The sequence below is a fragment of the Mesoplodon mirus genome (assembly GCF_964341445.2).
Source record: "Mesoplodon mirus genome assembly, chromosome: 13".
Lineage (NCBI taxonomy): Eukaryota > Metazoa > Chordata > Mammalia > Artiodactyla > Ziphiidae > Mesoplodon > Mesoplodon mirus.
In genome coordinates, this window is record NC_138989.1 from 62333335 (window position 1) to 62348995 (window position 15661).

At 55.7% G+C, this 15661-nt stretch overlaps 1 protein-coding gene across 1 annotated transcript; it reads left to right on the plus strand.

Annotated features, from left to right (window-relative positions):
• Positions 1 to 467: 467 nt before the first annotated feature.
• On the plus strand, positions 468 to 15661 carry SIGLEC15 (sialic acid binding Ig like lectin 15; the record flags this gene model as incomplete). Its single annotated transcript, XM_082640558.1, has 5 exons — positions 468 to 519; positions 10271 to 10330; positions 10714 to 11097; positions 12153 to 12558; positions 15580 to 15661. 5 exons carry the CDS (start codon positions 468 to 470, stop codon positions 15659 to 15661), a joined length of 984 nt encoding a protein of 327 aa, XP_082496684.1.

The window sequence follows — 15661 nt, forward strand, 5'->3', positions numbered from 1 at the left end:
AGTAAAAGAGCTTCACCAGGATGAAAACCCATCCTGGCACACTAAACATGTGGGAAGGGAAAGAGAGAGGGAAGGAAAGATAGAAGGAGGGAGGGAGAGGGGAGGAGGGAGAGAGGGAGTGAAGGAAGCAAAAGAACAGCAGATTTTTCAAAGGGACAGCGGCCACGGGGAAGGATCCTGCATCTTCCCTGTCCACTTCTCTGTTTCCCGTCCTGGAGAATCATCCGAGTGGTTCCTCTCTTGGTTTTCCACATGACTAAACCCCACGGGTCTCATCTAATCATACTTAGAGCCGCCTGGCTGCCTCTCCCCAGTTCCTCCATTACCCGCAGAGCCTGGCCGGGGTGCAGACCTGGGCACACCACCCACCCCATCTCACCTTCCTTCCTCCACACCCACGCCAAGCAGGGGTCTCGCCAGTGGCCTGGCTGAGTGTGGGGCTGCCTGGGGGCTCCATACCTCACAGCATGGAAGGTTCCTTCCAACTCCTGGCCTCCTTGATGTGCATCATCCTGATGGGTGAGTCTCCCACTCTGCTCTCTGGTGCATTTTCAGAACAGAATAGATTCTCACAAAATCTTAGGTACGGTCTTCTCTCCCTGCACTCAGGGCAGCTGGGTTGCCAGGGCCTCCAGGCCTGTGGGGAAGGGAGAGCTGCACTTTGGGAGGCTGTGGTGACAGAAGCCAGAAGTTCAAGTCCAGGCTTTGCCTTGGGTTCCTGGTGACTTGAGGCAGTGCCTGGACTCCTCGGGGCCTCAGTGTCTCTACCTGTAGAAAGGCCTCCTGCCCAGGCCTTTGCTGTGAGGATCCAGGGGCATAACAGGCCAGCTCTGGGGAGGACAGCGCAGGCTCTGACAGACTGGGGGTGTTGTTGTCATCCAAGTGCTTTGCTTCTTAACAGGCACAGCCCCAGGAAAGAGGGGAGAGCACATGGCTGTTTGGGGTAAGGGTGGGGTGACGTCACTTGGGGAGTAGGGCAAGTGATCGAGGGCACCCTGACCGCCCAGCAGGAACCCCAAGAAGTGAGTGGGAACCCTTTGCTGCAGGCTTAAGTATCAATGTCACTTCACTTAAGGTCACTTAGCTCAAGGAGTCGGTGGCCCTAGGAACAGTATTTCTCAAAAGGTGGTCATGGACCATCTGCATCAGAATCCCTGGAGTGGCGTGCATTTGTTAACACGTTCTGGGACTTCCCTGGTGGTCCAGTGGTTAAGACTTTGCCTTCCAATGCAGGGAGTGTGGGTTCGATCCCTGGTTGGGGAGCTAAGATCCCACATGCCTCGCGGCCAAAAAACCAAAACTTAAAACAGAAGCAGTATTGTAACAAATTCAATAAAGACTTTAAAAATGGACCACATCAAGAAAAAAAAAAAAAAAAAAAAAAAAAGCAGGTTCTTCAGCTCCACCCCAGATCTGCAGAATCCGAATATGTCAGGAGCAGGGCCCAGGAATCTGCATGTTCAACCATCTTGGGTGATTGTGATGCACGATGCAGTTGAGGGCCACTGGGATAATGACAAAGGCAACCCTCATGAGCCCCTCTGTCCAGGCCCCAATCCTCTCCTCGACCCCACTCAGCCTGAGACATCCTCATGACTGTGTTCCTGGACTTGGCATCCAGGCCTCCATGTGCACAGCCATTGGTCATCACGTGCCACATGGTGACAGCACTGACATCATGGTGTTCCAAGCTGTTAGTCAATCTTCCTTGGGTGGAGTCCTATCTCCACGACTGGATTATAAACTCCCACCCCTCAGGCCTTTGATCCTTCCTCTCTAGCATTCAACACAGAGTGGAGTTCTGTTAGGGGCGGCATTGAATACTAACAGCAAGTGCCTACATAGCTCTTATTAAGTGCTGGGCACTTTAATTAGTAATTCACGTAAGCAACATAATCCTATGAGAAAGGAACTATTATAGTCCCTTTTCACAGATGAGAAAACTGAGGCACAAAGAGGTTCAGTGGGCGGTGCAGGGTGAAACTGGGATTTGAACTTGGGGGTGTGTGGCTCAAGACGGGACCACCACCTCTTGACCCCATACTGCCCACTGTCCCACCCACAGAGTCCTGTGGTGGGGGCTGATAGAGGAGGGGCTTCCTTTTCCCACGTTGACTTAACTCAGCCATCTTTCTGGATGATTTCGGGTTGGGTCCCACATAGAGGGTGGGGCTGGAAGAGGTGACCCTGCCCACAACTGGGGCAGACAGGAGAACAGGCTGTGAATCCTGGCTCTGCTATTTCCTAACTGTGTGGCCCTGAGCAGGTTACCTAACTTCTCTGAGCCTCGGTAAATGGGGGTCCCCATGACCTCGTGGGTGCTTGAAGGAGAATTAGATCATGGGTGGAAGGCCCCCAGCACAGTCCTGGCGCTCAGCGGTTGTGCAGTAAATGGTAGTGAAACGTGGCTCAAGTCATATAGCTTCAAGGGACACTAGGTTTGGGGTTTTTTTGTTTTGGTTTGGTTTTTTTCTCCTGCTAAGAGTCAGCAGCTATGAATCAGTGACAGACAAAAAAAAAAAAAAAAAAAAAAAACTTACAGGAAGCATGAGTAGTCACATGTTCAAGTACAAAACCCAGACCACACAAATGCTCCAGCTGCGTGTCACGACTCCCCAGGGAGGCGGGGCACACATGGGATCTATGCAGCTGGGTCGGCGAGGGGACCCCTCTTCTCGTGGTCGGCAGCTGCTTCACCGCTGAGACCAAGAGCTCTTAAACCAGGGTGAGCAGCGTCCCTCTTCCTGAAACCCCTCTGCAGCCTCTCCATGTGGCAGCGGGCCTGGAAGCAGCCGGAGCCCAGGGACCGGAGAGCAAGGTGGCCACAGGTCACGGTCCCATCCCTGTCACACCTCTGAGCACAGGGCCCAGGGCTGGCCTTTGGCAAAAGTGAAGTGGAGATATTCATCCAGGAAACCCCCCTCTTCCACTTTCCGTGACTTCTCCCTCACACAGGCGTCCCCCCCACCACCCAGCACCCTGGGGCAGCCCCTCATCTCCCAGGGGCCCTCACACTCTCTTTTGTCTTTCCTTTCTGTCTCCCCCCAGATCTGCTTTTAGAAAGCGGGAGATGAGGGGTGGTGGGAAGAGCAGTAGTCTGGGAACTCTGGCCACCTAGTGACCTTGGACAAGACCTCCACTGGTCCCCACATCTCTGATGAGCTGGCGCAGCAATCACAGCAGCCGTTATCCTTGAGGACTGTCGTGCCAGGCTTTTAACGGCCAGCTCATTTACTCTTCACCACAACCCTGCAGAGTGGGGGCCCTTTTCCCTGTTTCAGGGAGGCTCGACCAGGTCAGGGCACTTCTGGGTGTCACAGGCTGGATGTGAACTGGAGTCTCCTGAGCTTGCCTACGTGCAGTGGGTGGTGAGCCTGGGGCAAAGCTTGGGGCTCAGAGGAACTTACTTGGCTAGCTCTGAACCACTGCAAAAAAAAACAAACTGAGAAGGCAAGACAATTCACAGCAGTCACCCAAGGACATGGGGCGCTTATCTGGGACGCGGGGAAAGGTCAGGGACTGCTGCCGTGGGCCCAGAAGGAAATGGAGGCTGAATGAGCCGGGACACTGCTGCCCCTGCTGGCTCCTGCGGCCAGCAGCTGGGACCCAGAAGTCCTACCCGGGAGGAGGAGGGGTGCAGGGAGCTAGAGCACGGCAGGGACAGGTGGAATCAGAACTCCCAAGAGCAGCGTGCTGTGCGGACACTGCCCCGGGGCAGGCTCCACCCGCGGCTCTGCATCTCTGTCAGCCCAGGTGAGAGGGGCCAGCTCCACAACCAAGTGGCCAGAGAGGCAAGGGTTAAAGGGGAAACAGGACAACCCGAGGGCAGAAGGGGAACAGTCAGGCCTTTCACTGACTTGCGTCTCCCAGCTCCCTGGAGCCTGTGGGGTCTGCTCCGCACCGATGGATGGACTTCCTGGTTCCGCTGCCTCCTCTCCCCTCTGGTCTCTGCCCCATTCTCACTTTTTCTCCCCCTGACAACCTGTCTGGACTATATGCAGGCCCAGAAGGAAGAATTACTGAGAGCAAACTGAGGTGCGGGAGGGATCGGATGAAAGGCAACTGCCCCAGCTCAAGCCACACACCTAACTGGGGAGGTCCGGTGGCCAAGACGAACATCTGTCTTTGCCCCAAAACACCCTCTCCTGACCCTTCAGGGGCCGCAATGCCCAAGAAGCCATCCCTGGAGTCACTCGCTGAGAACACACCTACTAACATGTCCAGCTGTCCCCAAGGAGGGTAGCCCCTTACAGACAGCTGGGCTCATCAGACTGGCTGCCCGTCAGCTGATACTGTCAGCTCTCCTAGGGGGTGGGGAGCAGATCTCCGAGGGGCTCCACCTCTGAGGGCCACAAGTCTAGCCCTCCACGAGGCATCGTCTGTGCATGGTGAGCGCCTGCCTGGCATCATCCTTCTCCCCCTCAGTGTCCATGCTTGTTTCCTCCAGCAACCTGTCACAAAAAGCCCACCCCAGCAGACCTAATTCTTGTTAAAGCGCCACTCTCTGAGGACACCCTCATTGGCCATTATCCCATTACAGCCGCCACTACTGGCTTGCTTTCCTATCTGTGGTCCAGGGACAGCAACTGCCGCATGCTCAGATACAAAATCATAAACAGTTTTCTCACCAGTTCACATAAATGCCATCACACAGAACGCACTGCACATGAGCTACAGAGAGGCTCCCATGCACATCCCTGCCTCCTTCCTCACCAAGGAACTGGTGGGAATCTGGTTGAGCTGCAGGCAAAACCAAGGCCTCTATTTCTGATCCATCCAGATGCCACTTCTGCCCATCCAGGTTCTGCAGATGTTTCTACTGCCGAGTTCTCGTCCCACCCTGACACCACTGGCACAGGGGCTTTGGGGATAATAGGTCCAGGGTGAGTTAACTACCCCTCAGTTGACTCGTGATTATGATTACGTGGAAGCTGGTACCCAGTGCTGCAGCCCCAGCCCCCCCTCAATGAGCATCGTCACCACGGGAGGCAGGAGCGAGCAATGTGGAGAGTTTAGTAAACGGCTGCACAGGACCATCAAGAGTGGATGCCTCTTTCCGAGTAGCTGAGTTTTCTCAACAGCTAATGGCTTACTTTAAGTACCTAAAAGCCTTTCAGTTAATTTTATATTGACGTATTTCTAAAATGCTTGCCAGACTTCCTTGTCATTTTTATCCAAATATCATTTTTGGACACAGACTTTTAGATTTAAAATCCTCCTTAGTGGGCTTCCCTGGTGGCGCAGTGGTTGAGAGTCCACCTGCCGATGCAGGGGACACGGGTTCGTGCCCCAGTCCGGGAAGATCCCAACATGCCGCGGAGCGGCTGGGCCCGTGAGCCATGGCCGCTGAGCCTGCGCATCTGGAGCCTGTGCTCTGCAACGGGAGAGGCCACAACAGTGAGAGGCCCGCGTACTGCAAAAAAAAATAAAATAAAAAATAAAAAAAATTCTCCTTAGTAAGCATCTAGAGACATCATTTGACGGATGAGCCCACTGAGGCCAGAGAGCTATGAGGACTCACCTATGGTCACAAAGTCAGGGCCAGTCTAGCCAGGGCTACAACCCCAGACAGATGCCTGAGACCCCATGCGAGGGGCACGTCTCTCATGGCAATGAACCTTTCCAAGGTGACTCAGGTCATCCCCGCGAGCAACGTTTCACTAGCCTGCTGCAGTGTCATGATGCCTCAAGGGCCTCTGCACGTACCCCTCCTCTAAAGGGTCCCTTCTGTGCTGTACTTTTATCATTTCTGTCCTGATTGTCACATTATTTTTACTGAAACTGCCTCCCTGACTGAATGCTGATTATCATCCCTTGCTGCTTTCAATGGACTACAAACAGAAGACACTTTCTAGCTTTTCAATCTGTATTCCCCAAGTCTGGGAAGCTAATTAAACAAACTCATTAGAATCATGTATAAATGAAAAACAAACAATGGCTGAGCAATGGACAGGCTGTAAACACACTGAGGCAGCCACTGATTGTCACCATAGCTGTGTCCCCAACACTCAGCACAGTATCAAGCCCAAGACAGACCCTCAATAAACATCTATTGAGTGAGTAAGTACATGAATCAATGACTAGCTTTCAGGTGAGTTAAGGGCAAGGCCTGCGCGATTGCATGACGTGTGGTCTAAGGTGCCAAGTGGAGCCACAGATGGTGTAGTTTCCGGCATCAGTGTCCTGAACACCCGCGTCACCCTGTACCGCCTTGAGTTGTCCGTCCAGAGCCCTTCTCCTTCCCCACCACTGGTTGGCACCACCCCCATGCTCCCTCCTGGTCCCACTCTCTTTGCACGGCTAGTGAAGGAGGGAACTAACATCACTGAGCATTTGCTGAGTGTCAGCACCGTCCGGGTGACCTTCACGTGTGACTTCATTCCATCCTCAATCCTATGAGGAAAGTACTATGTACCCCATTTTGCAGCAGAGGAGCCTGAGACCTGGGACATTAAGCAACTCGCCCAAAGATCTCCCTGTAAGTGGATGAGCCTAGAACAGTGCCAGGCACAGACTGGGTGTTTGATACAAGTGAGAATGTCACCCATGTCCAGCCGCACCAAAGCTGGAACGCTCTTCACCGTGCCCAGTGGCCCACCATTGAGAGGAGGGATTTCGGACAAGGGGAAGAATGTGGGCCTCCTGTTGACCCCCGGAGGTTGATAGACGTGAAGCAGGAAGAGTGGAGACCCTGTCAAAAGGAGCTGTGGTTCCAGTTCCAGGGGCTGTCCCTGCCCTGTCCTAAGAGACATGCAGGAGCTCCCAGAGGGAATAGTAAATGTCCCAGGAGGCTGGGGGGCTTGGATTCCTGCCAAAGCAAATGCATTTGCTCCCTGGGTAATTCCTATTGAGACTTCCCACCTTCACCTCAAGTCCCCTGGGTGAACTCAACCAAAGGTCTCTGTGTAAAAGTGAGTCCAGGTGCCCGCCTCTTGGAACACCATGCAGCAGACAAACAGGAAACACAAATCTTCCCCTAATGGGAGCCAAGACTGTCACACTTGGTGAAAGGGCCTCTGTGTGCCCTCTCCCCTCCCAGAGCAGCACCCAGCCAGGGAAGAGGGGCCCTGACCTGTCATTTGTACCACACGTCAGATGCTCCTAATCTAGGCTGTCATCCTCGAGCAGCACAGAGTCCAGGGACAAGGTCAGAACATGACCCACCTATTGTCGAAATTCAGCCTCTGTTCACTGGTGCTGGATTAAACCTCCCTGGGGGGGCTCTGCTCTAGGAGACAGAGTTTTGGGTGAAGTAGAAAGAAATAGCATTATTGCTTTGCCAGGCAAAGGGGGCCACAGTGGGCTAATGCCCTCAAAACTGTGTGTCCCGCCCTGGAGGGGGTAGTGAGGAGTCTTACAGTGTTCAAGGAGCAGGGCGTGGTCAGCTCACGGACACTCTTCTGATTGGTTGGTGGTGAGGTCATCAGGAGTCAGCATCATCAACCTTCCAGCTGGTCTGGGGTCTCCGTGCTTGCGGGCAGCATACAGTTAACTTCTCCCACCTGGTGGCGGTTTCAGTCTCTGCAAAACAGCTCAAAGGACTTGGCTCAGAATATTATCTATGGTCTTTGAGGAAGAACTAGAGGTCCTTGACTTTGTTTCCTGGCTAAAATATAATTATTTTGTGTTGCTTGACTGTTTTCCTTTCTTTCTGCATTTTCACACTTTTCTGATGAAATTGATTCTTTGACTACAGTTTTTCTACAGACGAAAGGCAGGCGGAGGACATGGGTGGGGATCTGTTCCGGGAAGACCTCCTAGGGTCCTGCTGAGTTACACTCCGAGGGGAAGCCTTGGCTCTGCCTGGTTGGCCAAATGACGTTGCCAAGTCCCTCAGGCTCTCTGAGCCTCAGATCCCCTTTCTGAAAGGGGGGCTAATGACAGCACCCCGTGGATTGTATCGCTTATGGAATAAGATTAGCAATGTCTCCCAACGAGCCCCCAAAGCACCATGTACTCTGACACCCTTATCCTCTCACGCCGTGCAACCTCTGTGCTGGTGTCCGTACTTCCATTTTACCCTTTGACTAGAATGCCTTCAGCCTACTTCAGGGCTTAGCAAATCCCACTGCTTTCTCAAGGCTCTGCTGAGGCGGCAGCTCCTCTCTCATGGGACTTTCAATCAACCCCTGCCCACCCACCCTTCCTGCCAGCCTGGGCACCCTCCCTTCTGCTCTCTCTCAGCAATTCAATTCAACGTCAACTACTATGTGGCAGGCATGTGCTGGGTAACAGCTGCACAAATATGACGCCCACACATGTTCCCTGCCCTCCCGGAGCTTCTGGGTGCCTGGACGAGACATACAGTTGAACAGGCAATGCCCATACAGAGGAAGCACTTCTGCCAGCCCTGGGGCATGGGGAAGGGGTGCCAGACCCAGGCTTAGGGCTCAGTGAAGGCCTCCCACTGTAGGATGACTCAGCGGAGGCCCGGGGACAACTAGGAGGGAGCTGGTGAGTAAAAGGGACCAGGAACCATGTTCAGACAGAGGGAACATTGTTCATGTCCCTCATTAGAGCACCTGGCAGGTTTTAGTGTAACTACGGGCTGCCAGATCTGTCACCCTTTCTGAGCTGTGAGCTCCAACAGGCTGATAAATTATTCTCTTGCTCTTTATAGCCCTGGCTCTAATCCCAGTGCCTGGCTTCCAGTGGGGAATGTGTCCGATCAATGATGGCCAATTGATGAATGCACAACAGTAAACAATCCCTGGGGAGTCAATGCCTGGCTCTGTGATGCCTGCAAAATGCAGAAGGTCAGAGGAGGCTGAGGTCACAGAAGGTGGGAACGCAGGGAAACTGAGGCAGGGGCTGAGCCTCAAGATTGGGAGATGCTTTCTGCAGCTAGAAGTACTGACTGAACGAGCAAAACCTTCAGGAAGGGTCTCTCAAATTTGGAACTAGGCCCTTTGATTATTAACAACTGAACAAATGAGCTCTTACTAGGGAAAGATGTCAAGTCCCCCGCTTGGGTTCAAAAGCATACTTCCACTTGTGCAGAAGAAAGGAGATTTGGCTTAGAAGCTGACTGTGTGAAAAAAAAAAGCAGACTGTGTGGTTTTATTTCATTGCAAGCTCGGCACGATCCCAAAGTGAGGTTTTCTATGAGGCACAGTTCACACAACCCGATTCATACCCCACTCTACCTGGCCCAGCACATCTGGAACACACACCTGGAGCCCCCGGGGTCAGGACACTACACTGCAAGGAGGGTACCAAGCGGACAGTGAGGATGGAGAGGGGCAGGTGAAGGACTAAGACCTCTGCCGGAGAAGGGAAGGCTCACTGGGTCCAGGATAGCCATGACGGCATCCCGGGAGGGCCATCACAGGGAAGGAAGGCGAAGGCTCCAGAGAGCGATGGGCCGTCATGTGAAGGGCAGGAAACTTGGTTCTGAGCAGGAGGAATGCCTTGACCTGTAGATTACTCATAGATGGTACGGGTTCCCTGGAGAATGGTCTGCCAGCTGTGGGCTGAGGAGATTCCTGTCCAGGAGACAAGTGGGGCTACCCCACAGAGCCAAGAGCACTGGACTTGGAGTCATGTGATGTGATGCATGTGAAAGAACCTGGTAAACTGCAAAGCCCTTTGGAAATATAGGGGCTGGTATAGTATTCCCTGTAAAGATCCCTTTCCTGAACTGTACCTGGGCACTAGAGGCTAAGCCTGTCCCTCCCTTCTGGAGGAGGCTCCCAGGCCCCCTGACCTGATCCTCCCAGCACTGACACCCATCCACCCACCCCATTCACCCCACCCCCAAAGAAGCACACACCTGCAACAAGACAGGCAGTGACTCTCTAGCCCTCCGTAAGCTGCAGGCAGAGTGCAGCTTCCAGACCTCAGCTCAACCATACTTCAGAGGCTCACGACACGGGAGGTGAGGAAACTTGAGCCCAGAGGCACTTGTGCAAAGCAAGGAGGCAGCATAATGGTCCACCCCTCCCTCAGCTCCCTGTCTGGGCACTGGCCTTTTGGGAAGCCCACTTGGGTTGACTGTAGAGGAATCTCAGCCACCAACTCAACACACCAGCTTCAAAACATACCACCGCCTCCCAAGGCCTCAGTTTCCCCTCTGTCAATGGGAGTGTTGCTCCCCTTGGATAAACCCCAAGTTTCCACGCCCTAGTGCACTAGAGTACCACAGTGAGGTCAGGCAGTCCTGAGGTTGAACACCAGCTTTGCCTCATCCTAGCTGTGTGACCTCAGGCCGCAAACTCTCTGTGCCTCGGTTTATAACATGTAACCCGGGTATAACTCTGCTTACCTCTAGGATCATTTGTGAGAACTAAAAGAGACACCACCAGGAACTTGCTCAGCACAGAGCTGCACAGTAAGTGCCTTTATTATTGTCGCCATCTGGGGCGGGGGTGGGGGGTGGTCTTGGGACTGTACTGTAACCATAGGATCCCAGGGCTTTTCTGCAGCAGGGCAAGTTTTGATGGGAAAGAGGTTGGGGTCACTGGGCCTGTAAGTGAGGTGGGACCACCCTGAGTGAGGCAAGTAGTCCCAGGGAAATGGGGGGGGAGAGTCCAGGCACCTACAAAGTCACGGGAGTCAAAGTCCCAAGAGATGCCTCTCGAGTCCTGGGGTGGGTTTCCAGACTCCCCCCACCCCCGAGGGCAGGGAGGGCGCTTCCCGAGTCCTGAGGTTTCCAGGCCCCCCGAGGGCGCGGGCAGGGTTGCCGCACGCCGCCTGCCTCTCGCCCGCCCGCAGGTGCGCCGGCGCAGCGCTGGTCCATGAAGGTGCCGGCCGAGGTGAGTGCGGCGGCGGGCGAGGCGGCAGTGCTGCCCTGCACCTTCACGCACCCGCACCGCCACTACGACGGGCCGCTCACGGCCATCTGGCGCGCGGGCGAGCCGTACACGGGCCCGCAGGTGTTCCGGTGCTCGGCGGCGCGGAGCAGCGAGCTCTGCCAGACGGCGCTCAGCCTGCACGGCCGCTTCCGGCTGCTCGGCAACCCGCGCCGCAACGACCTGTCGCTGCGCGTCGAGCGCCTCACGCCGGCCGACGACGGCCGCTACTTCTGCCGCGTCGAGTTCGCCGGCGAAGTCCACGATCGCTACGAGAGCCGCCACGGCGTCCGGCTCCGCGTGACCGGTGAGCGCGCCGCCCGCCTCCCCGCCGCGTCCGAGGGCTCCCTAGGTGCGGGCTCTGTGCTGGGATCGGAAGGGATACAACAGGCACACCCCTTTCTCTAGAGCAGGGGGTCTCACACCTGGCGATGGCTACGGGCCACCCGGGAAGTTGTTAAAAATGCCGCCGAATCCTGGCCCCAGGAAGGGCTGGGGGCGGCCTGGGTTGTTGGGCATTGTAATGAAGCTCGTAGACAGTGAATATGACCGAACAGCTCTCAGACTAGGGGGGAGAAAAACGAGGAGCGGTCACCTTAAATATGGCAAGGACTGCAGTGGGCTGTGTGCACAGAGGGGGTGCACAGGGAGCCCGCCAAGTGCCCGGCACTTCTCTAGACCCTGTGGTATAAAGGTGTGGGAACCAGGATCCTAGAGCCGTGGTTCTCAACCCTGGCTGAGCATTGGAATGACCTAAGGAGCTTTGTAAAAATCCTGGAGCGCCCCTGTAGGGGACCCAGGCATTCTGGGATGAGTTTGACCGCTGCCAAGAACCTCCCATGTGCCCTTGGGCTGGCTGGGCCGCCTCTCTGAGCGCATTTCAGTTTCTTCGCCCTTGTCCGCCCCAGTCCCACAGTCCCACCGATTCAGTGAATCGTCTCAAGTCTAGGTCCTGGTGAGGCTGTCTGAGAGTGAGAGGTGCCCTTGAAATCACTCCAGCAGACTGCCCCCAGTCGTGTGCTACCGCAATAGTAACGACGTTTAGAGAGCACTTGCCCAGGCACCCCACTTGTCAAATCTTCTCAACAGCCCTGTAATGTAAGTGATCCCCATTTTACACGTGAAGAAACTAAGGCACAGAGCGGCGGAATAACTTGCCTAAGGTCACGCGGGTACTGGGACCCTGGCATCGTGGCGCTCCAGCGCCTCTTCCTTCCTCTCCGTATCACCCCCCCTCCCTTCTCCAACCCTCTGGGCCAAGGGGACGGGGAGGGCTGCCCCTTGCCCTTACCTTTCCCTTTGCCTGCCGCTGCTCTGACCGCACTTCTCTTCATTCCGCTCCTCCTCGGCCGTCGCCCGCAGCCGCCCCGCGGATCGTCAACATCTCGGTGCTGCCCGGCCCGGCGCACACCTTCCATGCGCTCTGCACGGCTGAAGGGGAGCCGCCGCCCTCCCTCGCCTGGTCCGGCCCGGCCCTGGGCAACGGCTCGGCCGCCGTGCCGAGTCCAGGTCAAGATCACGGCCACCAGGTGACCGCCGAGCTACCCGCGCTGGCCCACGACGGCCGCTACACGTGCGCGGCCTCCAACAGCCTGGGCCGCGCCGAAGCCAGTGTCTACTTGTTCCGTTTCCACGGCGCCTCCGGGGCCTCAGCAATCGCCCTCCTGCTCGGTGCGCTTGGCGTCAAGGTGCTGCTGCTGCTCGGCGTTCTGGCCGCCGGCGCCGCCGCCCGCCGCCGCCTAGGTGGGTGTGCCCCAGGCCAGGATGGGTGCGAGGGGCGGCCGGGGCTCTCCTCCAGGCTGACCACCTGGCATGACACAAGCAAAACACCACTTATGCACCTGTGCATCATCTCACTTTCCTCTCCCTGCATCAAGCCCAGGAGGTGGGAACCAGCGTGAGCCCATTTTACAATCAGGAAGCTGAGGCCAGAGAGGTTAGGGAACTTGCCTCTAGCCTAGAATCATCACAGAGATATAGACCCAGACGATATAGCTCTGAGCCCACCTCTTTACCAGCACCCCATAAATGACTCATCCGGAAGGGTTCCGACCACCCACAGGCTTTCCCAAACAGCACCATTTCATTCGGTCACAACAAGCATCCTGAGCAGCTACTGTGTGCTGCATAGGTGCTAGGAATACAGAGATGAATACGACATGGTTCCCTGATGAATGTGTGCTCAGGAGTAAGCAGATAATTGCAGTCTGCAGAGAGGAGGGCTCTCAGCCCACGTACTATGGAAGCCCAGAGAGTGTGGGCCTCTCTCTGATGGGGCATCCAGACGGCAGCTGGGAGGGAAGGCTTTACACAAGTAAGGGGAGGCTACATCAAAAGCTATAAGCAGGTGTGAGCTAGGAAAACAAGGGGCTAACAGTACTCCTGGCAGACGGAACAGCATGTATAAAAGAGTGGAAGCTCGAACCAGCAGGCCGTCTTCAGGAAGCTGCTGTCACCCCTCCCTACTGTCACTAAGCTGGATGGGAAATTTGCTCTGTGCCCCAGAGAGGAGGCTTCCCGGAGCCTCTCAGACCACCCAGGTGAGTAGCACCGGCCTCAAACTCTCCTGGAATGAAATCCAAAATTTGTCGCAGCTGCTCTGGCTACCATCTCTGCTGGGGCCACACTGGCTTTCCGGCAGCATCTTCAAACCCACCAAGCATTCTGTGCTTCAGGGGCCTCAGAGAAGCAGGTCTTCCTGCTAAGTCCACTCCTCACTCCCTGTCCTCCCCGGTGACTCATCATCTTTCAGGTCACTTCTTCGCATCCTGCTGGCTAGCTGTTCCCTCCAGCCCACTCTCCACAGTGGGGCGGGCTGGACAGCGGGGCTTGTAGCCCAGAGGCTACCATGGAGATTCATGCCTCCTCTCTCTCTGTCCCTCACACAGATTACCCAGTCATCCAGGACGCCTCACCACGGTAAGTAAGCTCGCCCACCCCCACCCTGCCCCACTGTAGTCCCCCCCTGGCCAAGGGGTGCAGGCTTCTCATGGAGGGCAGCCTGAGAAGGAAGAATGGGCAAAGGGCTGGGGCTGGGGTCCCAGCCCTGATCAGGGTCCAGGCCCTCCCTGCAGCCTTCCCCCCTACTTCAGTCCACCAAGCCTGGCAGCTAGACCGGGCCACGCTGACCTGCTCCCCACGTTCCCAGCACTGACTGTGGGCCTCACACTGGCCTGTCTTCCGGACCAGCTGCCTGGTGTCCGTGGTGCTGAAGGGTCATTTTTCTGGGTCTGCCTTATCTCTGCACCTAGCTGTGATCCCTGGAAGCTGTGTTTCCTCTCATAGTGCCCATAGTGGATCTAGAACAGATCCAGACAAAAGCCACCATTAGGCAATCATTCTCCCAGACACCCTGCTGAAGGCTTTGCAAGCAAAATGTCATTAGAGGTTCTGAGGGCTTGGTTGAGGGCTCACAGACTCAGCTAGGAAGCATTGACCTTGCCCCCTCTTGGTGTCTGTCCAAGTGAAGGCCTGTGTAGAAAAAGAAAGCATCCAATTCCAAGACCTTGTCCGAGATGCTTGGGAGAGGCAGGCGGGGGATGACAGCCTTCTCTAGGACCCTTTAGACAAGCCCGGGCACTCCCATGGCTCCATTCCCACCTGTGCCTGGGGGCTGGAAGAGCCACATTACCAGCCCAGGCCCCTCTCTGCAGCTGCTCGCTCAGTGATCCCCACATTCTCAAATACCTGTGCACAGTCCCTCTTCTTTGCTAACTTACTGCCCCACCAGGGCACCTAATCAGAAAGCTGATAGTTGTTCAAATATCTGTTGAGTACCTACCACGCACTGGGTACTGTTTGGGATGCTAAAAGTACAGCAAAAATCCTCCACCTCAGAGAACTCACACCTTACCATGGAGAATTTCAATAAACATATAAACAAGAGATCTTAGATTGTAAAATAAGAGCTGTGGGGAAAAAAAATGGACAAGGCGATGGAGTAAAGCCCCAGGAGAGGGAGGTGCCAGTGGGCTGTGGCTGCTTTAGACCAGGATGTCCTCTCTGAGGACACTGAGGAGACCTGAGGCAGGTGCTCGATGGGCAGGCAGGGGTGGTGGGGCAACCCAGGAGGAAAAGGCTCTAGAAAGGCTCACGCGTGACCCAGGAAGAGGGCACAGAGGACAGGCAGGCTGTGGGATTTATTCGGAGTGTGATGGCAGGTCAGTGACTGGTTTAAGCAGATGAGTGGCCCCATCTGAACAGGCGTGGAGGCCAGGAGACCTGTGAGGGCTGTTGACCAAGGCTGCAGCTGGCTAGGTTGCTTGGCTGAAGGTGGCGTTAGAGAGGGCGGGGAGATGGGGCAGACAGAGGCAGGGATGGCCAGAGTGCGCAGCACAAGCAAGGGAGGGGGCCAGCAGGTCTGGAGCTGGCGCCCCGGGTGCCACCTACTGAGCTGAAGATGGGGGGGTGGTGTGTGGTGAGGATCACACGAGCTCTGTGGACTGTTTATGTTTGAGAGGCCACGAGGATGTCCCGGAAGTCAGGAAAGCGGTTAGAGTTAGCAGGAGGCCCGGCCCGGAGGTCAGGACCCCAGAGATGGTTTTTGAAGCCACAGATGGGATCCCTCTGAGAAGACAGACCCTGGAATGCTGTCATCCAGGTGGTCCCCTCCCTGGTCTGCAAGGTCTGCCGCTGCCCTGCCTGCAAGCTTCAGTTAGTCTCCAGGCCTTGTTGGATGCAGGCCCCCGAATCCCCTCTCGTCCCTCCTTCCCCCGCTTCCTGGGCTGTGGTTTGGGCGGTCAGAGACCCCTCCTGTTTGGGTGGTCAGCCGACTTTCTCCTGTCCACAGGCCCCAAGCTCAGGAGTCCAATTATGAAAATTTGAGCCAGATGAGTCCTCAGGGCTCACCAGCAGCCGTGTGTTCACCTTGA